This window comes from Ylistrum balloti, unplaced genomic scaffold (genome assembly GCF_031769215.1).
Source record: "Ylistrum balloti isolate Yb309-2 unplaced genomic scaffold, AGI_CSIRO_Ybal_v1 Utg371556, whole genome shotgun sequence".
Lineage (NCBI taxonomy): Eukaryota > Metazoa > Mollusca > Bivalvia > Pectinida > Pectinidae > Ylistrum > Ylistrum balloti.
The window spans coordinates 549,762-576,520 of record NW_026782800.1 but is presented as its reverse complement, the minus strand read 5'-3'; the positions used below and the strand labels follow the sequence as shown (position 1 = coordinate 576,520).

Below are 26,759 nucleotides of genomic sequence, written 5' to 3'. Positions count from 1 at the left end.
CAGGTTTGATGGCTGCTGTAATTCTATTTGATGAGTTATGATTAGGTTTGGTGACAGTGTAAATGTTATGGGGTTACTAATGTGACTGTCAGTCTTGTAACACCGTGTGTTACCAAACTTGTAACACTGTGTGTTGCCAAACTTGCCAAACTTGTAACACTGTGTGTTGCCAAACTTGCAACACCGTGTGTTACCAAACTTGCCAAACTTGTAACACTGTGTGTTACCAAACTTGCCAAACTTGTAACACTGTGTGTTGCCAAACTTATAACACTGTGTGTTGTCAAACTTGTAACAATTGTGTGTTGAGTAGCTTGTAACACTGTGAGTTGCCAAACTTGTAACATTGTGTGTTGACAAACTTGTAACACCGTGTGTTACCAAACTTGCCAAACTTGTAACACTGTGTGTTACCAAACTTGCCAAACTTGTAACACTGTGTGTTGACAAGCTTGTAACACTGTGAGTTGCCAAACTTGTAACACCGTGTGTTACCAAACTTGCCAAACTTGTAACACTGTGAGTTGCCAAACTTATAACACTGTGTGTTGCCAAACTTGTAACACCGTGTGTTACCAAACTTGCCAAACTTGTAACACTGTGTGTTGCCAAACTTGCAACACCGTGTGTTGCCAAACTTGTAACAATTGTGTGTTGACAAGATTGTAACACTGTGAGTTGCCAAACTTGTAACATTGTGTGTTGACAAACTTGTAACACCGTGTGTTACCAAACTTACCAAACTTTTAACACTGTGTGTTGACAAGCTTGTAACACTGTGAGTTGCCAAACTTATAACACTGTGTGTTGCCAAACTTGTAACACTGTGCGTGTTATCGTAAATGCGGTATAACTGATAACTCGCTTGTAATAATATGCGTAAAAAAACATAACTTACCGTAAATATTCTATCATCAGCTCGCTTCGAACACCACCTGTGGATCCGCTTGTCCGTGCCTACTGTACCGGAACAGGAAATTATTAGCATGGTTCCTGCAGAGTAATACTGACTGTTTACATCAGGAGAAGGTGTCACAGAGAGAGGATTGGTGTAGGTAGGGTTAACTGAAGAAAACAAATGTATTGTTGGTGTTATTAAATACATCCATAAACATTAATATGATCCCCTACCCGCATTCCAACCCTTCTGCTCAAATATCCCTTACCCCTCCTTACCCTCATACACCCCATACCCCGCCCCACACTCAAATACTCCATAAACCTTCTCACACTCAAATACCCCTACCTCGCCTCCTACTCAAATACACAATACCCCACCTCACACTCAGATACCCCTTACCTCGCCTCCTACTCAAATACTCCATACCTCACAATCACAGATTTACTGTAGCTGTAATATTACAGCATATATTTTGAAGTACATATATGCATATCAGATACCATCATAGTATCGGAAGTTTCTACTTCAAAAGAATGACTGGTGAATATCATATTAGATAATCCAAGTACCTGGAGGCTTACCTTCGCTCGCATTTCAAGCACCGATTTGACATCAGTATATCCTATAGTCATTTCGTACTTCAAAGCATCTGTAATTTTAATTAAATTTACACAATTAAGTTAAACTATTTCTTATGTTTCTATATGCATTGCTGCTACCTACCTTTCGCAGTGACATATTTGTCAGCTGTTGAGTATCCTTTTTGACCACTTTCCGTAGTGAATTCCATCTTACAACGGTAGATTCCTCCATTGTTACATGTCGTCACATTGGCAGCAATGGTCAACACAAGCTGAGCATTAGATACGGAGTCAATAGTTCCCGTCACTGACACACTATTTGGGAAATCCCGATAGGATACTACCGATGAGCTTTTCTCTTGTATTACTCGCCCTTTTCCGGAGTCCTTAACACTACCGTTATCTTTCATTCTAAGAGAAATAAAATAGAGTTTTGTGATTCCACGAGGCCTTGGTTGGCAAGTAAGTTGGAGTTTTGTGCTTGGTATTTCCAAAGTGCTGGTTCCTGTCATCGTAACGTATTGTCTACAAACTGAAAATATTTCGAAAGAAATATCTCTATACATGTTTACATACAGTTGAAGGCTATACAAAGTTGAATGTATAATCTGTAGTCCATATCTAAAAATAGCATTGATCCCACTGACATACACCTTAAACTCTTCGTTATCAAATTTTGGAGACACTTTTTATTATTTTTTTATAATAAAAATGTTAATTCACGAATTAATTGGGTTGTTTTTCATATCCATTGAAGTTTAGAAATTCACCCTCGAAAACACTGCGTATGTTTTAGGACAGTGATCATATTCTCTTCAATTATACAAACGACACACAGAGTAAATAGCAACTTTTAATAGTTCAAGTTATCATAGATATGACTATAGATAAGGTATATACAGTAGAGTCAAGCAAATAATTCAGCTGTATCATACAGCTGTTTCGTCCTTCAAGGACTTGTCAGTGATGCTCATCATACAGCTGTTTAGCCCTTCTAGGTCTCGTCAGTGATGCAACATCATACAGCTGTTTCGTCTTTCTAGGACTCGTCAGTGATGCTACATCATACAGCTGTTTCGTCCTTGTAGGACTCGTCAGTGATACTACATCATACAGCTGTTTCGTCAGTGATGCTACATCATACAGCTGTTTTGTCAGTGATGCTAAGGCCCAAATTTTGATGGCAAAGAGGCGACTGAAGAAAATACAAAGTAATCGAAGGAAAAGTCAAAATCTAGACGGAGAGGTGCAGCATCCTAATAATTAAATACATTTCATAATTTTCATATATATATCAGATAATTATAGAACAGCATCAAGTAAATGTGTGTCTAATAATATCATATTGATGTTTGTTTATAAAATGATTAACATGTATGGGAAACTTCCAAATTTTGAAGAAAGTCAAACTGTTGTTCATATTGATAAAATTGCTAAAGATTGTTATTGTAAAGTAAGTATAACAGTGTCATATTTAAAATACATCGTAAACTGTAATGATAAAAGATTGCCAAATAGTTAGACTAAGATTATGTTTTCTCTAACTTCAATATCATTAACAAAATATTTATATGAATACAGAAAAGTATTCGGCCATTCCATGTATTTTGTCTGCTTTTTCCTCGTGTTTTATAATGAATTTAAATTAGATCAAATTAAATTTGCTTTGATTTGCTTTAAATAGTCATATTATACTGACAAATACAAGACAATAGTAATATATCACACGAGATTTGATATGTACATCTCAATGTGTATTATATTACACGAGATTTGATATGTACATCACAATGTGTATTATATCACACGAGATTTGATGTGTACATCACAATGTGTATTATACCACACGAGATTTGACAAGTACATCACAATGTGTATTATATCACACGAGATTTGATATGTACATCACAATGTGTATTATATCACACGTGATTTGATATGTACATCACAATGTGTATTATATCAGACGTGATTTGATATGTACATCACAATGTGTATTATATCACACGTGATTTGATATGTACCACACAATGTGTATTATATCAGACGTGATTTGATATGTACCACACAATGTGTATTATATCAGACGAGATTTGATATGTACATCACAATGTGTATTATATCAGACGTGATTTGATATGTACATCACAATGTGTATTATATCACACGAGATTTGATATGTACATCACAATGTGTATTATATCAGACGTGATTTGATATGTACATCACAATGTGTATTATATCAGACGTGATTTGATATGTACCACACAACGTGTATTATATCAGACGTGATTTGATATGTACATCACAATGTGTATTATATCAGACGTGATTTGATATGTACATCACAATGTGTATTATATCAGACGTGATTTGATATGTACACACAATGTGTATTATATCAGACGTGATTTGATATGTACACACAATGTGTATTATATCAGACGTGATTTGATATGTACATCACAATGTGTATTATATCAGACGTGATTTGATATGTACATCACAATGTGTATTATATCAGACGTGATTTGATATGTACCACACACCGTGTATTATATCAGACGTGATTTGATATGTACATCACAATGTGTATTATATCAGACGTGATTTGATATGTACATCACAATGTGTATTATATCAGACGTGATTTGATATGTACATCACAATGTGTATTATATCAGACGTGATTTGATATGTACCACACAATGTGTATTATATCAGACGTGATTTGATATGTACCACACAATGTGTATTATATGATTTGATACGTCACTTACCTGTGTAATCTGTGACCACTAAAATGACCAGTAAATGATATAGGTCGCGTCACCAACTCGTTTAAGAATCCCCTTAAGTACAGTCCTGGTTATTTTCACTTAAGTTTAAATAAGCGATAACCTGTGAAGTAAACGTTGTCATAAGTTTTGTTGTATTTATATTAATCAAATATCTAAGAATTATGTACATATCATCTGTTTTATTTTCTGTTGATTGTATTGAGACTGGAAAATCGTATCCAGAATTTATTATATGCTATGAACACATCTTTATCATCTGAAATATTTGCAGTTAAATGGAAATAACTAAACTGTGCATAGAACGAAATGTAAAATAGATACGTAAAGAAATCCATTAAATCGTAACATCAATGTAGTATAATGTCTTACATTGTTTAAGTTAAAGCGAACTTATTCACTATACGCTTTGCTTCATTGTTGATAAATGTGTTTTTCTTATATAGAATACAAACAATCTTTAGAGTAAGTGTTACAGAATTCCCTTCCGTTCTCCTCCCTAATATATTTTACCATCAGCTGGCAGTTTTTCTAATTCACCAAACATTCTCTTTGAGGTCTGAACCACTGGTTATAAAAGTTTCTAGTGCTGTGGAACGTATTACAACATCCGGGCCCTTCTTCCCCCAAAACCTGTCTGTGAACATTTCTACATTATCACTATCTTAGACTTTTCTCTAATATAAGAAACCATATCTAGCACTATCTGTATATCTTAACCACTGCTTGTAATATGTTTCTAGTGTTGTGGAACGTATTACAACATCCGGGTCCTTTTCCCCAAAAAACGTATCTGTATTTCTCTATAATGGATCTGATTTGTTGTTATAAACAACACACACTCACGGGACTTGCGGCTTAACAAATGATTTCTATCAACACGGGTTACTGAAGATTTTGCCCAATTGACTAAACCTAATAAAACGTGTTATCTCGTGTATTTATGGTCTGTAGATGTGGGCAATAGTTCGGAGATATATATAATGCAATAAATTTTCGCTGTTACAAAGCACCAGCAGGTTGATAGGATATATGAGAGACAATATATAACAAGGTGTTTCTTACTGATGATTTGAGCGGTGATTTATGTCGCTAACTTTTGTTGACCCGGATGTAAGTATGGAGAGTAGTATAATGTTAACCTTGTATCATCATATGGATGCCTTAACTGATCAGGAAAAAACTGATTTTAAGAAGTCGTCGCTAACCACTGCGCCTCCCTGGCACTGTTGTGGAAAGTAACTGGCGACCATTATTTTCCGGGTTGAACAGATTAACTTATTAATTTCTTAATGTATACCATTTTCACGTGTTAAGTTATTGTTTTGTCATTACATTGAGGTGATAAAATGTTTTCTGAATGTAAATGAAGTTGTCTATATACCTGCAAATGACCTAACACAAATCCCATAGGGATGTCATAGAAGATTTGCCAGAAGGACAACGTGTAATCGTACCGATATAGTTACACTGAACACTTTATAATACACAAGGTTCAAGGTTATATTGAGGCAAAATCATCACCTGGTTTAAGAATTATTCAGTTCTTTAACAATTGCGAAGCAAGCTTTTATTTTATCTTAATCTCTCTTATTGGCCCGGATGGAAACATGCAAGGGGTCTTATTTTGGGAGGAAACTGGGGCACCCGTGGAAGACCCATGTGATCGTGCAGCTGACCCTATACCTTTTCACGTTCGCTCGAGGAGTCGAACCCCTAATGAGAGTAGAGTGCGTTACCACTGCGCCACCCGAACACACGCGTTTTGTATGATGGATTGAAACAGTTGTTGAAACAGCCGAAACACGAAATAACAAACATGAGCATTGTGACCTTCCATTAGAATAGGACCAGTTGTATTTTAATATCATAATAACGATATAATGGAGGGTAATTTTAAATAATTAAAAAGAAACATCACGAGAAAGTCTACAGATGAAATGATTTCTCTTGTTACTTTGATATCAGACGTTCGGTATTCCGATCCATACATCATATAACGCAGACAACTGCTAAACAGACAACTCTGCATTTCAGTATCCTACCGAATACATATACGCTATCAATATACCTTTATTTTCAAATAATGTGATTTGGTTTCTGGCCTTTAGAGGCCACCATACAATAATTCCCTACGATCCTTCCTGGTTGAAGAGAGGATTAAGCTTGTCTTTGGATCTAAATCTGTAAACTGCTGTTAGACATGGAGGAATACACATTTCTAGTGCTGTGTATTATGGCGATAAATTCCCTCAATAGGCCGTTAACAGGTAAAGTGTTTTTGACTCACGAACGTATTCAGTATTTTAGGATAGATTTCTGCCATCAGAAAGTTTTATATTGAGTGTATTCAAGTAATGTAACTTTAACATTTTCATTTGCTATATAATATATCCATTTATGTTTTTCTATGACCCTTTAATGAATATTCGGAATTTACCGTTTTTTAATTTAGTCTGTCGGTACTTCCGTACCGTATGCCAATTTCGATGCATTGTTTAAATATGCTGTTTCTTGTTCCGAAATTAAAAAAATAGAATTGAGAAAGAATCACATTTGTTGAGCTCTCCCGAAATGCAAGGAAACCCAAGAACATTCTCTTTATTGATAAAGCAAATATCAATATGTAAAAAAACAGTATGTTAAGAGTGCAACATTAAAATATTTATTAGAGAACTGTAACATAAAATATCTTTATTGCCCTTATTTTAAGCAATCCTGTTGAGGATTCGAACATTTTCAGGTACATTACCTGATAAAATGGTTTTCTTACATAGTTGTTGCATTAATGTAACGCACTACACAATATTTCATATCTCCTTTATATTCTCGGAAAAATCATAAACTGTTGAGTTGTCTAACATAGTTTATTGGCATGTTTCAGCTTTTGGACAGTCCATCACTATAACAGGAACAAGCACAATTCTTCCGTCATCATCTGAACTGAAAATTACTTGTCAACCAAGCACAGTTGGTATAAACGATGTCAATAGTATTGCCATTATGAAAAATACCAGCACTACAGATTATACAGTACTAGTGTCTGTTTCCTATGATAAATCCTCAGGATCATCAGTATACTCGTGGGGTACAACAGGTCATCAGAACAGACAAGGGGTGACAGTGACGGGAAATGTGGACACGCTAGCTGGTGCTCAGCTCGTATTAACTATTGCAGCTAATTGGACGACATGTAACGATGGTGGAGCCTATCAATGTCAGATGGGAGTCAGTCTGATAGGTGGTAGTGGTGGGACAGCTTCTGATGATAAATATGTCACTGCTAAAGGTATGTTTTGACTTTTTAATGAACACATTAACAAGAAATGATGATAATCATTGTAGATTCAGATGAAAAATATGTCACTGGTGAATATCCCGGATTAATGAAGGTAACACGATAATGAATGAGGTGGTTTATGTTTGTTTCTGAGAATGCAGTATTTTATGTATATTTAAATGTTCTATAAAGTACTGTATAATAATGTAGCTGAATTCACTTTTAATATAAAAAAATGATACTATGAACATATAGATATTTCAAAATGAGAGGAGGATACCGGTCCGTAACTCTCTCAAAACGGTATTATGATAATACACCTGCTATAGACATCTTTTCTATAGGCCACACTTTTAAAAGATGTTTATTCTGTTAGAGATACAGAAGTTGAGTAGCTGACAATGAAATGAAAAAAAATCTTTATTTATTGCAATTAGGTAGGTTCATCCTTCAGATTTTATGGAATAAGACTCTATTAGATTATTTTCATTTTAATGGTAGATAAACTTACACCACAATACACATATAAAACACATATATCACCACATTACCTTTACTACAAGGGTCACATATACACACTTATAAACCGTATAGGTCCAGATATTGAAAGTTGTGAGGAATTTCAATTTTTGTTCTGTAAATTCCCTTATATGAATATATATATATCGCATAATCTAAATGCAATATATAATCATAAATGTCCCAAACATTTAATGTATTTTGTAATAGGAAATAGAAAAAAATATTTTGATGTAAAATCTTGTTCCTCTTAATGGCAAAATTTCTTTTAAGACTTCATTTTTAGCACAAATACATTGAAATAAGCAAAAAACATACTTAACTATGTTTGAAGTTATGATTGATTGTCTGCTGGTAGTGTGGTGAAATGACATTGTAGTTTAACCACAGCTCCGAGGATTCCGGGTAGCTATACCTGGAAGGTCTCTTACCTCTCTTTAGCCTGTGATCGGCTTTCTGTTATCGTGCGACTCCACAGCAGTACATGCATTTCTTCCCATCGATGTGTCTGTCTGACAGTTTTAGATATATGTTAATATTTTTTACTCATTTACACCACTCGATTGCGTAACATTACATTAAAAAAGTACAAGCATGGCGCAACCTGAGGCGTTTATAACATGTCGTTACCAATACTTCAATCGGCTTCACAAGTTCTGAACATAAGAACATAACATAAATACGTTGTTAAAAGAAAATAAAAAAAAAAAAAAAAAAAACACCGCTTCAAATTATGCCTGTTTACGTTCTGCATAATTTCTGATAATAATGATCGTACTAGAAGTTTTCATTTTGGAGATCGGAAACTAAATATAATTCATACAAAAATAAGGCAGAAATGTGGTTCTTTGAAACATTATTTATTTCGGGCAAGTCTAATAGAGAGCCCGGAGTGGATGCCAATATAGATTATATGCTCGATATACTTCTTTGTGGAAACCGTAACAATCCTGTAGATCTTCACTTGGGAATATTTTGAAATATACATCTGTTCATCAAAAGCAGCAATATATTTTTATTTATTTTAAAATAATGGTTAAGGTAGATTTTTACATCTAGGAATAAGGAGCGCAATCTTAGGAAACATATTTCTTGGTCCCTCTTGTCTTTTGCCATTATGTTTGTTTATTATAATTTGCGGAGAGGTCTAAAATAATGACGTATTAACTTGTGCCCAATTCGTTTGCTTGGCAATACGATCTGATTAAATCAAACTAGAAGTGGCACCAAGTATATAATACCGATATCCGTATTTATACTTCTGCTGAGCGACCATAATATTTTTCTACCTTTATTTGATATACAGATCTTATTCCATTTACTACGTTTACAAAGTTTCCCAAACGCATCCCTAGGCTTCGTCTTGTAATTAGCAAACACATTTCAAAACGCCAATGTGAAATGTAAACTCCAAAACCTAATATCAATAACGCTTTATATACTTGAAATGAAACAAATTTCTGGATTCTGGAAAGACTGACGTCAGAGAAAGGTCTGTTTACGTTAAATGGGTTTCCTGTTTCTAAAATGGAGGTATACACCTGCAGTTTTCGAGTTTTGGTTTGGTTGCTTTCGGGTTTTGGTCCTTGCAATACCTAAGTAATATTTAGTTGAATTCCGGGGATAAAAAAAAACTATCACGACTTTTTTTTTACATAACCTGGACAAGGTGGCATGACACTCCATCCAGTCACATAATATTAACACCAGGCTAACGCACCATTATCACCATCAAGTTTGTTGAAATGAAGAGCAGTAAGATTCCTGTCTTATATAATGGTGTAAGGCTATCATTTCGAGGTTCTAGGATAACTAACTTAGGTCTGTTGCTCGTTAGTTTGCCTGTTGGTTTCGTTATTGTAGGCCTTGTTCTCAATTTGAGAACGTGACCTTGCGTTCTTAGATTGACCAAGGTTTACGTGGCGGGTGCCGTCAATGAAGCAGAATACGCTTACTCTTCCTGAATACCTGGTCTTTTTCTCCTCGTGCTTTTGCAGGAGTCTCCATGTAAACTTTTTGAGATCTTGCCCTAGGTTTATTGCAGTTCAGATTATGATTACATTGGTATTTTCTTGATTTTTAGGTTCATGAGGCAAATAATGTTTGTTTATAGGATATTGTGTAAGGGCTGTAGTGTAGTAAGTTATGGTCCTATGTTACTAACATAGAACCGCTATAGCATCAAAAGATATTACCTTAATACACCTCTCTAGCAGGCCTTTGAAAGAGAAAGTAGAACATGTATTTTAATTCAATAAATTATTTTACACCTAAGAATTTTGAAGACATTCTTGCTAAAAACTGTTTTATCTTAGAAATGTCATGTTGTATTTTAGTTCCGCCAACTTATACAAACCCTCTGTTCATGACACCTTCACCCGATGTGGCCGATCAGTATTTTTCTGTGGGAATTACGCTGACACTCTCCTGTACCGGTACGGTTGGCAGTGACAAGAAAATGCACACGTGGTGTTACAAGCGAGCTGGTAGCGATGAATTCACAGTAAGTGGTGTTATAAGCGAGCAGACAGTGATAAATTCACGGTAAAAATAGTTGGGTAAAAAGTGGTGTTGCAAGCGAGTAGATCGACTATATTGTAGTTTACGTTTACTAACGCATGGGATTGAAAACGAGTATGGTAGTTCGTATTTAGTAACACGCGGTATCAGGAGTGTAAAAATGATATTATTAAAAAGATAAGCTGAAAACAACGCAACTCTCTGAATACAAACGCTACAACGGCTTGAATGACTATTTACGTACATCAAGGAAATAGAGGACCATCACTGGCTTCAGATACCAACCCCAGAGTTTTACAATCTTGCTAGATTTTATGACCTGCGAAAACACTTCCTATATGAAAACGATACTGCAATAACGATCCCTCAGTATATGCAATACACTTACCATCACTGAAGTGTCGGATTTTCTTGAATGTTTGACAGAATGTGACATATAAAGAAAATAATATTTTCGTCATCAAAGTCATGATACATGTACAGTAATAATTTTCTTTAGTTGTTTTCTTTTTCAAAATTCTAATTTACATTATGTACAACAAAACTTTATATATACATGGTAACAAACTTATTCTCTCTTATATGTACTACATAGTGACACACATACATCGGTCCTTACTTAAAGTACTACAAAACCAGTACAACATAACAGTATTTATTTCAATTCCTTATCTCATTTTCTTTTGAATTGAACTTATAAGAATCTCATTAATTATATGACGCACATGTACACGTGAAAAAAATGCTACGGAAATCAACTTTTTTTTCAAATTCGAAAATGAAATTCATAAAAAAATGGACGTAACGATAAAAATATCAAAACGTTCTTATTCTACCCATTTCCTTGTGGTACAATCCTGGGTAACATACGTATTCCAAAATGTTAAATATCTTCAGGTCTTTCCGAAAGGAGAATACATTGATCAGGGTGAGGATGGTTTGATCCAAGATGGCTGTAACTACAGACGTAACAGTACACTTACATACAACGTCACTTCCGCCGATACCAACACCACGTTCATGTGTGAACCTTTCAGTGGAAGTATATGTGGCTCAAGCGCAGCAGAACTGAAGTCTTTTCATTCCATCAGAAACTGTAAGTATTCAATTATTGACATACACGTTGGACTTACAAATAATCGTCAGAATATTCGCATTTTCCCGATTGCTTTTCAAACAGAGTCGAACCTTATTATCTAAATGTCGGACCATGGAAAATTCGATTTAAGTAAATTCGAATGTTTCGTATGAAATTTGATCGAGACCGACGGAATAATTCGAATTAAACAAAGCCTTCGAGTTATGAGTTCGAGATAACGAGGTTCGAATCTGTTTACTCTGATTAGATGTACAACACAAATTCATTTGATTTTTTTAAAAGAAATATACTCAGATAGATTTATTTTAACTTTGTTTAACGTTTTGTCCATATTTCCTTCCGTGTCTTAAATAGTATGTATGGATGAGGCAAAAGTAAATTAACCAAGCTTATTAATAGTATGTATGGATGAGGCAAAAGTAAATTAACCAAGCTAATTAATAGTATGTATGGATGAGGCAAAATTAAATTAACCAAGCTTATTACAAGTATGTATGGATGAGGCAAAAGTGAATTAACCAAGCTAATTAATAGTATGGTATGTGCCGAAATGTGCACATGTATAAATCTAAATTCTTGTTCTAATCCGAAGCTGTTAAATCATCTGCTAATATTCAGGATTCAAATATTACATTGTCTCCTATTTCGTTTGGAAGGCTAAACTTCATTTGCATGTCTTATTGAGTTCCTGTATTGTTCTGTAGTTACTTCAGAAGAGACTTGCATTTAGTATACTGTAAAAGTTGATATTTTGAGGAGTTTTATATTCAGCGAGGAAATAAAATGGCCCAGACTAGGTACATTGAAAAATATTGGAAACTATTGTCAATTTAAGGACTCCGTGAAATATAGGTATTTCTTCGTTCGGTAATTTTGAAATCAGTTTTACAATTAGAAAAGAAGTGATTTTTAAATTCGGTCAGCAATGTCGGTGAAGTGCCATGTTGTCTGCCAAACTAGATGGTAGTCTGCCAATGTAATAATATTGTTTCAGAATAAATAATCTAGTTTGGCAACACTGTGTTAACAGTTTTATTAGCATCTGTCCCATTAAACTTTCCGTGTAGAAGTTTAGACACATTTTTAGACTACAGTACTTTGGAACACTGGCAGCGAGTTTTCAGGTAAGTTCAGGTAAGTTCAGGCAAGTTCAGGTAAGTTCAGGTAAGTTCAGGCAAGTTCAGGCAAATCCATGGAAATTCAAGGCAAATTAAATGTCATGCATTACTGATTGTGATTTTATACTGATTCGGTCTTCATTGTTAAAATATTTGTATGTAATGAAACGAAATTGTCTACAGTATTGTTGATATTCCTTGCGGTTAACCTTGCTTAGAAAGGAGATCTTTTATTTTCAGATAAAATGTTTTCTTCATTTCTTTAAATTAAAACGATATATAAATTACGTACAACTTTCGTTCTAATTGTTATAGTGCCTATTTTATTCACAACAATACCATTAAATTATCATCTTAAAGATTTTGAAAAATTAAATTGAACCAAAAATGTTTTACAATACGTAAACAAATCAAGATATGTAAATGAATAGATGTTCACTATAAATCTTATACGAAATGCAATCTTTAATTTGATTGTTTGGTTGTAGTATTCATTATTGATTACAGAAAAAAGTTTTTTTAGATGAAAGGGGAAAGTTTCATACCGGTTCAGATGGAGAATGACTACAGTCCAGGTATGGTTTTGTTAATGTGGAATACCATGTAAGTCTATCTATATCCAATCTTTCATGATGAGATTTGAATTGAAAAGTCCGAACAGTGCATTGTTATGATTTGACTGTGAAGATGTTTTCCAGAGAAAATGATTTCCTTTGCATAAGTACCAAAACAATGACAGTCAGGTATATGTCGGAAACAGGAGAAGAATGTGGAACATGGTGAAGTCAGTGTGAATGAAATTACAAGAATGTGAGAAAATAACATTTTGTTCTATACGAAAATTTAATTGAATAAATTATTGCCGGTCTGAACTCAATTTACTGACCGAATGTCTGTTTCTCTGCTACTCGCCTCTTTGGTTATAACAGTTAAAGCCATTGACATCACTGGCAAGCTCTAGAAGGGCGAAACAGCTGTATGATGTAGTAAATTATTAGATTCTAGTGTCACCGACGAGTCCTAGAAGGACGAAACAGCTGTATGATGTAGCATCACTGACGAGTTCTAGAAGGACGAAACAGCTGGATGGAGTACCATCACTGACGAGTTCTAGAAGGACGAAACAGCTGTATGATGTAGCATCACTGACGAGTCCTAGAAGGACGAAACAGCTGGATGGAGTACCATCACTGACGAGTACTAGAAGGACAAAACAGCTGTATGATGTAGCATCACTGACGAGTTCTAGAAGGACGAACCAGCTGTATGATGTAGCATCACTGACGAGTCATAAAAGGACAAACAGCTGTATGATGTAGCATCACTGACGAGTCCTAAAAGGACAAACAGCTGTATGATGTAGCATCACTGACGAGTCCTAGAAGGACGAAACAGCTGGATGGAGTACCATCACTGACGAGTTCTAGAAGGACGAAACAGCTGTATGATGTAGCATCACTGACGAGTTCTAGAAGGACGAAACAGCTGTATGATGTAGCATCACTGACGAGTCCTAGAAGGACAAACAGCTGTATGATGTAGCATCACTGACGAGTCCTAGAAGGACGAAACATCTGTATGATGTAGCATCACTGACGGGTTCTAGAAGGACGAAACAGCTGTATGATGTACCATCACTGATGAGTCCTAGAAGGACAAACATCTGTATGATGTAGCATCACTGACGAGTTCTAGAAGGACGAAACAGCTGTATGATGTAGCATCAATGACGGGTCCTAGAAGGACAAACAGCTATATGATGTAGCATCACTGACGAGTCCTAGAAGGACAAACAGCTGTATGTTGTAGCATCACTGACGAGCCCTAGAAGGACGAAACAGCTGTATGATGTAGCATCACTGACGAGTCCTAGAAGGACAAACAGCTGTATGATGTAGCATCACTGACGAGTCCTAGAAGGACAAACAGCTGTATGATGTAGCATCACTGACGAGTCCTAGAAGGACAAACAGCTGTATGATGTAGCATCACTGACGAGTCCTAGAAGGACAAACAGCTGTATGATGTAGCATCACTGACGGGTCCTAGAAGGACAAACAGCTGTATGATGTAGCATCACTGACGGGTCCTAGAAGGACGAAACATCTGTATGATGTAGCATCACTGACGAGTCCTAGAAGGACAAACAGCTGAATGATGTAGCATCACTAACAAGTCCTAGAAGGACAAACAGCTGTATGATGTAGCATCACTGACGAGCCCTAGAAGGACGAAACAGCTGTATGATGTAGCATCACTGACGAGTCCTAGAAGGACAAACATCTGTATGATGTAGCATCACTGACGAGTCCTAGAAGGACGAAACAGCTGTATGATGTAGCGTCACTGACGAGTCCTAGAAGGACAAACATCTGTATGATGTAGCATCACTGACGAGCCCTAGACGGACGAAACAGCTGTATGATGTAGCATCACTGACGAGTCCTAGAAGGACAAACATCTGTATGATGTAGCATCACTGACGAGTCCTAGAAAGACAAACATCTGTATGATGTAGCATCACTGACGGGTCCTAGAAGGACGAAACAGCTGTATGATGTAGCATCACTGACGAGTCCTAGAAGGACAAACATCTGTATGATGTAGCATCACTGACGAGTCCTAGAAGACAAACATCTGTATGATGTAGCATCACTGACGAGTCCTAGAAGGACAAACAGCTGTATGATGTAGCATCACTGACGAGTCCTGGAAAGACAAACATCTGTATGATGTAGCATCACTGACGAGTCCTGGAAAGACAAACCATCTGTATGATGTAGCATCACTGACGAGTCCTGGAAAGACAAACATCTGTATGATGTAGCATCATTGACGAGTCCTAGAAGGACAAACAGCTGTATGATGTAGCATCACTGACGAGTCCTAGAAGGACAAACAGCTGTATGATGTAGCATCACTGACGAGTTCTAGAAGGACAAACAACTGTATGATGTAGCATCACTGACGGGTCCTAAAAGGACGAAACAGCTGTATAATGTAGCATCACTGACGGGTCCTAGAAGGACGAAACATCTGTATGATGTAGCATCACTGACGAGTCCTAGAAGGACAAACAGCTGTATGATGTAGCATCAGAAACGAGCCCTAGAAGGACGAAACAGCTGTATGATGTAGCATCACTGACGAGTCCTGGAAAGACAAACATCTGTATGATGTAGCATCACTGACGAGTCCTAGAAGGACAAACAGCTGTATGATGTAGCATCACTGACGAGTCCTAGAAGGACAAACAGCTGTATGATGTAGCATCACTGACGAGTTCTAGAAGGACAAACAACTGTATGATGTAACATCACTGACGAGTCCTAAAAGGACGAAACAGCTGTATAATGTAGCATCACTGACGGGTCCTAGAAGGACGAAACATCTGTATGATGTAGCATCACTGACGAGTCCTAGAAGGACAAACAGCTGTATGATGTAGCATCACTAACAAGTCCTAGAAGGACAAACATCTGTATGATGTAGCATCACTGACGAGTCCTAGAAGGACAAACATCTGTATGATGTAGCATCACTGACGAGTCCTAGAATCACAAACAGCTGTATGATGTAGCATCACTGACGAGTCCTAGAAGGACAAACAGCTGTATGATGTAGCATCACTGACGAGCCCTAGACGGACGAAACAGCTGTATGATGTAGCATCACTGACGAGTCCTAGAAGGACAAACATCTGTATGATGTAGCATCACTGACGAGTCCTAGAAAGACAAACATCTGTATGATGTAGCATCACTAACAAGTCCTAGAAGGACAAACATCTTTATGATGTAGCATCACTGACGAGCCCTAGAAGGACGAAACAGCTGTATGATGTAGTATCACTGACGAGTCCTAGAAGGACAAACATCTGTATGATGTAGCATCACTGACGAGTCCTAGAAGGACGAAACAGCTGTATGATGTAGCGTCACTGACGAGTCCTAGAAGGACAAACATCTGTATGATGTAGCATCACTGACGAGCCCTAGACGGACGAAACAGCTGTATGATGTAGCATCACTGACGAGTCCTAGAAGGACAAACAGCTGTATGATGTAGCATCACTGACGAGTCCTAGAAAGACAAACATCTGTATGATGTAGCATCACTGACGGGTCCTAGAAGGACGAAACAGCTGTATGATGTAGCATCACTGACGAGTCCTAGAAGGACAAACATCTCGAGTCCTAGAAGGACGAAACAGTTGTATGATATACCATCACTGACGTGTCCTAGAAGGACGAAACAGCTGTATGATATACCATCACTGACGTGTCCTAGAAGGACGAAACAGCTGTATGATGTACCATCACTGACGAGTCCTAGAAGGACGAAAAAGTTGTATGATGTAGCATTACTGACGAGCCCTAGAAGGACGAAACAGCTGTATGATGTAGCATCACTAACATGTCCTAGAAGGACGAAACAGCTGTATGATGTAGCATCACTGACGAGTCCTAGAAGGACGAATCAGCTGTATGATGTAGCATCACTAACATGTCCTAGAAGGACGAAACAGCTGTATGATGTAGCATCACTGACGAGTCCTAGAAGGACGAAACAGCTGTATGATGTAGCATCACTGACGTGTCCTAGAAGGACGAAACAGCTGTATGATGTAGCATCACTGACGAGTCCTAGAAGGACGAAACAGCTGTATGATGTAGCATCACTGACGAGTCCTAGAAGGACTAAACAGCTGTATGATGTAGCATCACTGACGAGTCCTAGAAGGACTAAACAGCTGTATGATGTAGCATCACTGACGAGTCCTAGAAGGACGAAACAGCTGTATGATGTAGCATCACTGACGAGTCCTAGAAGGACGAAACAGCTGTATGATGTAGCATCACTGACGAGTCCTAGAAGGACGAAACAGCTGTATGATGTAGCATCACTGACGAGTCCTAGAAGGACGAAACAGCTGTATGATGTAGCATCACTGACGAGTCCTAGAAGGACGAAACAGCTGTATGATGTAGCATCACTGACGAGTCCTAGAAGGACGAAACAGCTGTATGATGTAGCATCACTGACGTGTCCTAGAAGGACGAAACAGCTGTATGATGTAGCATCACTGACGAGTCCTAGAAGGACGAAACAGCTGTATGATGTAGCATCACTGACGAGTCCTAGAAGGACGAACAGCTGTATGATGTAGCATCACTGACGAGTCCTAGAAGGACGAAACAGCTGTATGATGTAGCATCACTGACGAGTCCTAGAAGGACGAAACAGCTGTATGATGTAGCATCACTGACGAGTCCTAGAAGGACGAAACAGCTGTATGATGTAGCATCACTGACGAGTCCTAGAAGGACGAAACAGCTGTATGATGTAGCATCACTGACGAGTCCTAGAAGGACGAAACAGCTGTATGATGTAGCATCACTGACGAGTCCTAGAAGGACGAAACAGCTGTATGATGTAGCATCACTGACGAGTCCTTGAAGGACGAAACAGCTGTATGATGTAGCATCACTGACGAGTCCTAGAAGGACGAAACAGCTGTATGATGTAGCATCACTGACGTGTCCTAGAAGGACGAAACAGCTGTATGATGTAGCATCACTGACGAGTCCTTGAAGGACGAAACAGCTGTATGATGTAGCATCACTGACGAGTCCTAGAAGGACGAAACAGCTGTATGATGTAGCATCACTGACGAGTCCTGGAGAAGGACGAAACAGCTGTATGATGTAGCATCACTGACGAGTCCTAGAAGGACGAAACAGCTGTATGATGTAGCATCACTGACGAGTCCTAGAAGGACGAAACAGCTGTATGATGTAGCATCACTGACGAGTCCTAGAAGGACGAAACAGCTGTATGATGTAGCATCACTGACGAGTCCTAGAAGGACGAAACAGCTGTATGATGTAGCATCACTGACGAGTCCTAGAAGGACGAAACAGCTGTATGATGTAGCATCACTGACGAGTCCTAGAAGGACGAAACAGCTGTATGATGTAGCATCACTGACGAGTCCTAGAAGGACGAAACAGCTGTATGATGTAGCATCACTGACGTGTCCTGACGAAGGACGAAACAGCTGTATGATGTAGCATCACTGACGAGTCCTAGAAGGACGGAACAGCTGTATGATGTACCATCACTGACGAGTCCTAGAAGGACGAAACAGTTGTATGATGTAGCATTACTGACGAGCCCTAGAAGGACGAAACAGCTGTATGATGTAGCATCACTGACGAGTCCTAGAAGGACGACACAGCTGTATGATGTAGCATCACTGACGAGTCCTAGAAGGACGAAACATATGTATGATGTAACATCACTGACGAGTCCTACCTAGAAGGACCAAACAGCCGTATGATGTAGCATCACTGACGAGTCCTAGAAGGACTAAACAGCTGTATGATGTAGCATCACTGACGAGTCCTAGAAGGACTAAACAGCTGTATGATGTAGCATCACTGACGAGTCCTAGAAGGACGAAACAGCTGTATGATGTAGCATCACTGACGAGTCCTAGAAGGACGAAACAGCTGTATGATGTAGCATCACTGACGAGTCCTAGAAGGACGAAACAGCTGTATGATGTAGCATCACTGACGAGTCCTAGAAGGACGAAACAGCTGTATGATGTAGCATCACTGACGAGTCCTAGAAGGACGAAACAGCTGTACGATGTAGCATCACTGACGAGTCCTAGAAGGACGAAACAGCTGTATGATGTAGTATCACTGACGAGTCCTAGAAGGACGAAACAGCTGTATGATGTAACATCACTGACGAGTCATTGAAGGACGAAACAGCTGTATGATGTAGCATCACTGACGAGTCCTAGAAGGACGATACAGCTGTATGATGTAGCATCACTGACGAGTCCTTGAAGGACGAAACAGCTGTATGATGTAGCATTACTGACGAGTCCTAGAAGGACGAAACAGCTGTATGATTTAGCATCACTGACGAGTCCTAGAAGGACGATACAGCTGTATGATGTAGCATCACTGACGAGTCCTAGAAGGACGGAACAGCTGTATGATGTAGCATCACTGACGAGTCCTAGAAGGACGGAACAGCTGTATGATGTAGCATCACTGACGAGTCCTAGAAGGACGAAACAGTTGTATGATGTAGCTTCACTGACGTGTCCTAGAAGGACGAAACAGCTGTATGGTGTAGCATCACTGACGAGTCCTAGAAGGACGAAACAGCTGTATGGTGTAACATCACTGACGAGTCCTAGAAGGACGAAACAGCTGTATGATGTAGCATCACTGACGTGTCCTAGAAGGACGAAACAGCTGTATGATGTAGCATCACTGACGAGTCCTAGAAGGACGGAACAGCTGTATGATGTAGCATCACTGACGTGTCCTAGAAGGACGGAACAGCTGTATGATGTAGCATCACTGACGAGTCCTAGAAGGACGAAACAGCTGTATGATGTAGCTTCACTGACGTGTCCTAGAAGGACGAAACAGCTGTATGGTGTAGCATCACTGACGAGTCCTAGAAGGACGAAACAGCTGTATGGTGTAACATCACTGACGAGTCCTTGAAGGACGAAACAGCTGTATGATGTAGCATCACTGACGTGTCCTAGAAGGACGGAACAGTTGTATGATGTAGCATCACTGACGAGTCCTGGAAGGACGGAACAGCTGTATGATGTAGCATCACTGACGAGTCCTAGAAGGACGAAACAGCTGTATGATGTAGCATCACTGACGAGTCCTAGAAGGACGGAACAGCTGTATGATGTAGCATCACTGACGAGTCCTAGAAGGACGGAACAGCTGAATGATGTAGCATCACTGACGTGTCCTAGAAGGACGAAACAGTTGTATGATGTAGCATCACTGATGAGTCCTAGAAGGACGAAACAGTTGTATGATGTAGCATCACTGACGAGTCCTAGAAGGACGAAACAGTTGTATGATGTAGCATCACTAATGAGTCCTAGAAGGACGAAACAACTGTACGATGTAGCATCACTGACGTGTCCTAGAAGGACTATATCTATTTCTAACTTCCTACATAAAGGTGCTATTTACTTGTAGGTCATTTACACAATATGTATATAACATGCTTGGTTTCATACTCTGAATTTAAAACTGTTACAATGACACACAAATGTCTTCCCGCTGAATCGATGATGCGTTGAATATCAGAATATAAAATAGGTTTTCTAAACTTCTAGATGAATCGCAAACTGATACGAAATTTCCCCAATGAAAACAAATAATTAAAAAGCAATAATGGTTTTTCGAAGACGTGAAAACGAACTCATAAAAACTGCAAAAAAGACGACACTGAAAGAAAAATGGCGTCGAAAATAAAGTGTCGTAATATTCTTTTGAGATTACTGATGACTTTTCCTGTTAAATATGTCCTTGGTATGATTCTGTCTCGCAGTGATATGTTCTCTGTGTTATAACGCCATCAGTGACAGTAGCTTCTGTTAGATAAAATAGAAGACGACATGAAATAATACCAAGCATTGAGAACGAGGCTTCAAGACTAAACAACTCCATAACAACGCAAGTTAAGCGTTTTGCTAGGTTCTCGTTAGCCCAGTTTGTGAACCATACCATAACCATCACTTGGCACTTCGGTGTAAAATCATTATCCGCCAGCACGCCATGATTCCAAATATGGGCAGCTTATTGAAAGCGATGATAAATTCTAAAATATTTGACAGCATACAGGAAATTAAATATTTAAGCTTTTAAATAAAATCGCCAGTCTTTCGACATTGGAGTGCTTCATGATTTCATAATTATGATAAAATTCGATATATTTTACACATAGAGATTGGAATTGTTGATGTAAATCCCGGTTATAGAGAAGTACGTTATTTCGTTGTTACAATGATTGACATTTCTAGGACATCTTCACTTATTAATGATTATTTTGAAGAAAAGTCCAATATTCTTGGAAGATGTATGCATAAACCATATTCTAAATTGCTTGAAGAATTAAGTCAATGTTTGACCAAGATTTATATGGCGAGTTTCATCGATGAATTTTAAGACGCTTACCCCCCAGAAACACATGGTCTTATTTTGTCCAGCAGTTTTGCAATGTCTCCGTGTTGATATTTCTTTTTGTCATATTTTGTCCTAGTTTCGCTTAATTTGAGTTTGAATTAAAATGGCACGATACCTTGTTTACGTTTTATTCTGTGATGTACTGAATAAGTGCAGTTGTCTCTTTAGATGTTTGATAGCTAAGGTTCCTAATACAGCCACATATAAAACAATAAGCAAGTCAACGATATGTTCATTCCCATGGGTATGGCAATGACCTGCCTGGCGATCACATCTCCAATCTCGACGAAGATGTCGTGAGACAGAAATTCGATCATTCCACAAAAAACACACGATCAAATATCAAAATCTTAATCTCAGAAAGATATGCAAGCATCAAAATAAGCAACGTCCAGTAACGCAGGTCATGTGAGAATTTCTGAATTATGAAAACTTGGAAAAATAGACTCATGGATGAAGCGACGCACGGAGAGAGTGACGCATGCATATAGTGAATGCAATATACTTCCGGTATTTGACGACGATATTATAAAGAAAAATACAAAAGAAAATAACAAGTCAACATATTTTTCCAAACTCAAATTCCCTGAAGGGTCTAAACGGAGACTCATTAAAAATAAGACTATGAGTTTCGAAAGAATAAGCGTCTTCTGCTTCAGTGAAAGCACACGCCATGTAGATCTTAGTAAATCCAAGTAAGTAATGTCACGTTCCCAAATGAGAACACGGTTAATAAGGATTTACAAGGAGACTCCCGAGAAAGTACAAGGAAAATAAAACCAGGCCGTCGTTGCTCAAAGCTTGGTTAATCGTCAGTGAAAATATTCAAATATGAATTAAACAAAATTGAAAAACATTCTTTATCATTTCAAAGCTGTGAATTTTTGAGACAGGTCAGATTGACATTTTTAAGGTATTTTTTTTTCTTAAAGTGTTTTATTTTTGTCTTTGAAAAATTGGTTAACTCTAAGCATGCTTTGAGCCACTGAGACCAAGTGTTCCGGAAGAGTAATATCTTCTGCTTCACCGACGACACTCGCCATACAAATTTTGGTAAAAATAAAAATGTAAACTTACATCATCCATCACTTATGGAATATCTGGTTATAACAAACCACCTTTCTCCGCAGTAGAAGACAATAATAGAATGCAAAAAATGAAACATAATGAAACTCAAAATACCGGAATGTCACAATACTGTTTACATTCAATCATAATAAGAAAAAATGAAGTTTTGTTATCTTTCCCAACAATCAACTTTTAAGCATTGAATGTGTCAAATATAGTCTGGCATCCTGACATATTCTGAAAATTCTGGGTTTTTTTGTTTTACAACTCCTATCGTCTGATCATGAAATTACTAATGAAATCATAGTTTTTGTTTATATAAACCTTAAACTTTTTTCTACAGTCAAAAGATCGTCACACTTGAAGAAATGTAACCGAAGTCACGTGACTTGTAAAAATTGAAGATTCCTATAAACAAAGCTACGTCATAATGTAGAATGGTCTTCCTATACAATTCTAAAGTTAGGTTATGGCCATATTCCACATTCTAAAAATGTCGTTTCCAAGGTGACAAAACTGTTCTCCTATTTCCTTTTCCATTCTACCATATACTAAATTGCATATTCATAATTTAATTACCCGTATATACATTCCTACGCAGGGGACTATTTTGGCCACTGATACTATCTAGGGAGCTCTTCCTTTCAGACAATGCTTTGTTGCCATGGTTACATGTAGATTTGTTTTCATTTATTACACAAAGCCTAGAATCGATTTTTTGCCTGGAGATTGCAAGCATGGAGTTGGTGCCGAACAACGGCAGGCTGTGTAATGGAAGTAAAGGGACACGTAGCTAACGCTTGTGTTCTTAAAGCAAAATGCAAGGAGGTTAGGAAATTATATATCTAGGATACTTCAGGAAGCATAACTAACCTGCAGTTTGTGAAATTTGTCTTACTTAACTTTGATGGTTCAGTAAATGTTGAGAAAGGTTCCCAAAATGTATCAATATTTTGGTTTTTCGATGACCTTTCCTACCTGGTAGGAACCTTAATACCTCCGGCACAATTGATTTCGGCTCAACTTTCTTTTTTTCTCTTTTTCTTTTTTCTTGCACATCATGTTCTTTGATATGTTTTCAAGTTATTTTATCATCATAGCTTCTGAGCTCCTGTTATTGCAGTGTGCCATCACTTCCCTTTAATACGTTGTTTCCTAACCTTCTGTTATGGTGGTGTATCCCGTATTCCTCTTATTGTGATGTTTTCTATGATCCTCATATTGTGATGTCACTTGAGTTCCTGTTATTATGTTTCATGAGTTCCTGTTATTGTGATGTCACCAGAGTTTCGGTTATTGTGATGTCACCCGTGTTCCTGTTTTTGTGATGTCTCCTGAGTTCCTGTTATTGTAACGTCTCCTGAGTTCCTGTTATTGTGATGTCTCCTGAGTTCCTGTTATTGTCATGTCACCAGAGTTTCGGTTATTGTGATGTCACCAGAGTTTCGGTTATTGTAATGTCTCCCGAGTTCCTGTTATTGTGATGTCTCCTGGGTTCCTGTTATTGTAAAGACTCCAGAGTTCCTGTTATTGTGACGTCTCCTGAGTTCGTGTTATTGTGATGTCTCCTAACTGTCAGTTAGTGTGATGTCTTTTGAGTTTCTGTTATTGTAATGTCTCCGAGTTATTGCTACATGTTCAGAGTTCCCGTATCTGTATTTGTCACGTGATTCTTTTGATGGGACCGGATCACCTTTTAATCTAAATTCTCTCAAGTTAAGTTAAATAATTTTAATGTTCGGTGCTGTTGATAATATGACATTTTGAATTTCTGTTATTGTGATGTCTCAGAAATTCTTTTATTATCATGTTTACACGAAAATTCTGATTCCATTTTTAATCGCTGCTTACATGTTAGTTTTAACCTCGGTAAAAGAAACAAAAATCAGTCTCTCGTCCCAAAATTTCAAGTTCAGAATATTGACATGTATTTGACGCTATCATAACTTTTTTATTTTACTTAGCCGTCTCTTAGATTTCAACAATTTATGACCCTCACATCATTTGCGAGTCCTAGAAGGACGAAACAGCTGTGAGATGAAGCATCACTGACGAGTTCCAGAAGGACGAAACAGTTGTACGATGTAGCATCATTGTCGGTTCCTAGAAGGATGAAACAGCTGTATGATGTAGCATCATAGTCGGTTCCTAGAAGGATGAAACAGCTGCATGATATAGCATCATTGTCGGTTCCTAGAAGGATGAAACAGCTGTATGATGTAGCATCACTGACGAGTCCTAGAAGGACGAAACAGCTTTGCGATGTAAGCATCACTGACGAGTCCTAGAAGGACGAAACAGCTTTGCGATGTAAGCATCACTGACGAGTCCTAGAAGGACGAAACAGCTTTGCGATGTACGCATCACTAATGAGTCCTAGAAGGACGAAACAGCTTTGTGATGTAGCATCACTGATGAGTCCTAGAAGGACGAAACAGCTTTGCGATGTAAGCATCACTGACGAGTCCTAGAAGGACGAAACAGCTTTGCGATGTAGCATCACTGATGAGTCCTAGAGGGACGAAACAGCTTTGCGATGTAGCATCACTGACGAGTCCTTGAAGGGAGGAACGGCTGCATAATGTAGTAATTGATCAAAGTTTTAGTTTGTTATATCAGGAGTCCTAGACCTCATTTTGTGATATGATGCTGGACGTGTTTGATGCTCGTTAAGTTTTACTGTTGATTCCGATGTTGCTGGATACCTTGTTCTCATTTAGGAGCGTGACATTTCTGACCAGGGTCATGATTAACAAGACGGGTGTCGTCAATGGAGCAGACGTTTCACCTCACGGGAAAACCCAGTATTATTCGCTGCTGTGCGTGTTTTCCTCTTGTTCATATTTTGCCAAGGTTTCATCGAATTTGAATTTTATCAACTTTCTGTTGAGGGTTCTTTGACGAATGTTACATAAAGATCGCCAACGTTCTGGGATGCTTATTGTGCTGAATTGTGGTTTTTCCACATACATTAATTCTTATGTCAAAGAGTATATGCTATAAAATGACACATAATATAACTAAATATCATTGACTTCTACTCATTTCTGAAATAAAATGTAAATGAAATAATCTCGTGTTTTGAATCTGAAGAAATTCTATCCCCGCGAAAATTTACGATTTTTACAGTATACTTGACGAGAAATGACCTGGATTTTCTATTTCAATTTTTAGAATTGATCATGACTATACGCAATTTCAAAATTCAGAACACCGTGTAAATAAGTTTTTTCTGCTGGTAAACCAGAATTTTTCATCAGAAAATTGTCGCCTTTGTGTATTGTGCCCGGTGTCTTCTCTCACGGTTTTACCAAGGCAATCATAATAAAAAGATTGTTTTATTCTTCCAAATTACAAGCAACATTATCCTCCTCCTTAATGCGAAATATCGGATTGTTTCAATTATCAGGAACGAAAATTTGGTGAAAAATGAGTCTACCGAACTAGTCAGCGACTGAAAGAGACATTGAACTTCTGTTTGGAAAGCAAATGGTATGCATTTAATTAGGAGTGGAACCTAAGGGTACAAATGTGTAATATCAGATGTACTTTAAAGGAATTTTCTTATTTTTAACTGCCATCTTTTTTATTAACTCGTTGACTTTAAAGAATTCATTACTTCAAATTTTCCATGAAAAAAATTGTGGTAAATTTCCTTGATGAATGTATCTCCTTAACTGCTATTAGGCTTTTGTGTAGACAGACTAACCTAAATGAACGTTCGTGATGCATAAAGCTCCTAAACAGACCATTTATATTGGCGAACTGAGAACAAAAAGGTTGCGAGATTGGTATAAAAAATATGCCAATAAAATCGTAATTCAATCTCCAGTTCGACATAACGAA

General features: G+C 37.7%; 1 protein-coding gene across 1 annotated transcript; it reads left to right on the top strand.

The window, feature by feature from the left end:
- The first annotated feature begins 6,483 nt into the window (after positions 1–6,483).
- Positions 6,484–11,799, top strand: LOC132562998 (uncharacterized). Its single transcript, XM_060227762.1, has 4 exons — positions 6,484–6,550; positions 7,165–7,569; positions 10,416–10,582; positions 11,497–11,799. Exons 1-4 carry the CDS (start codon positions 6,484–6,486, stop codon positions 11,797–11,799), a joined length of 942 nt encoding a protein of 313 aa, XP_060083745.1.
- The last annotated feature ends 14,960 nt before the right edge of the window (positions 11,800–26,759 follow it).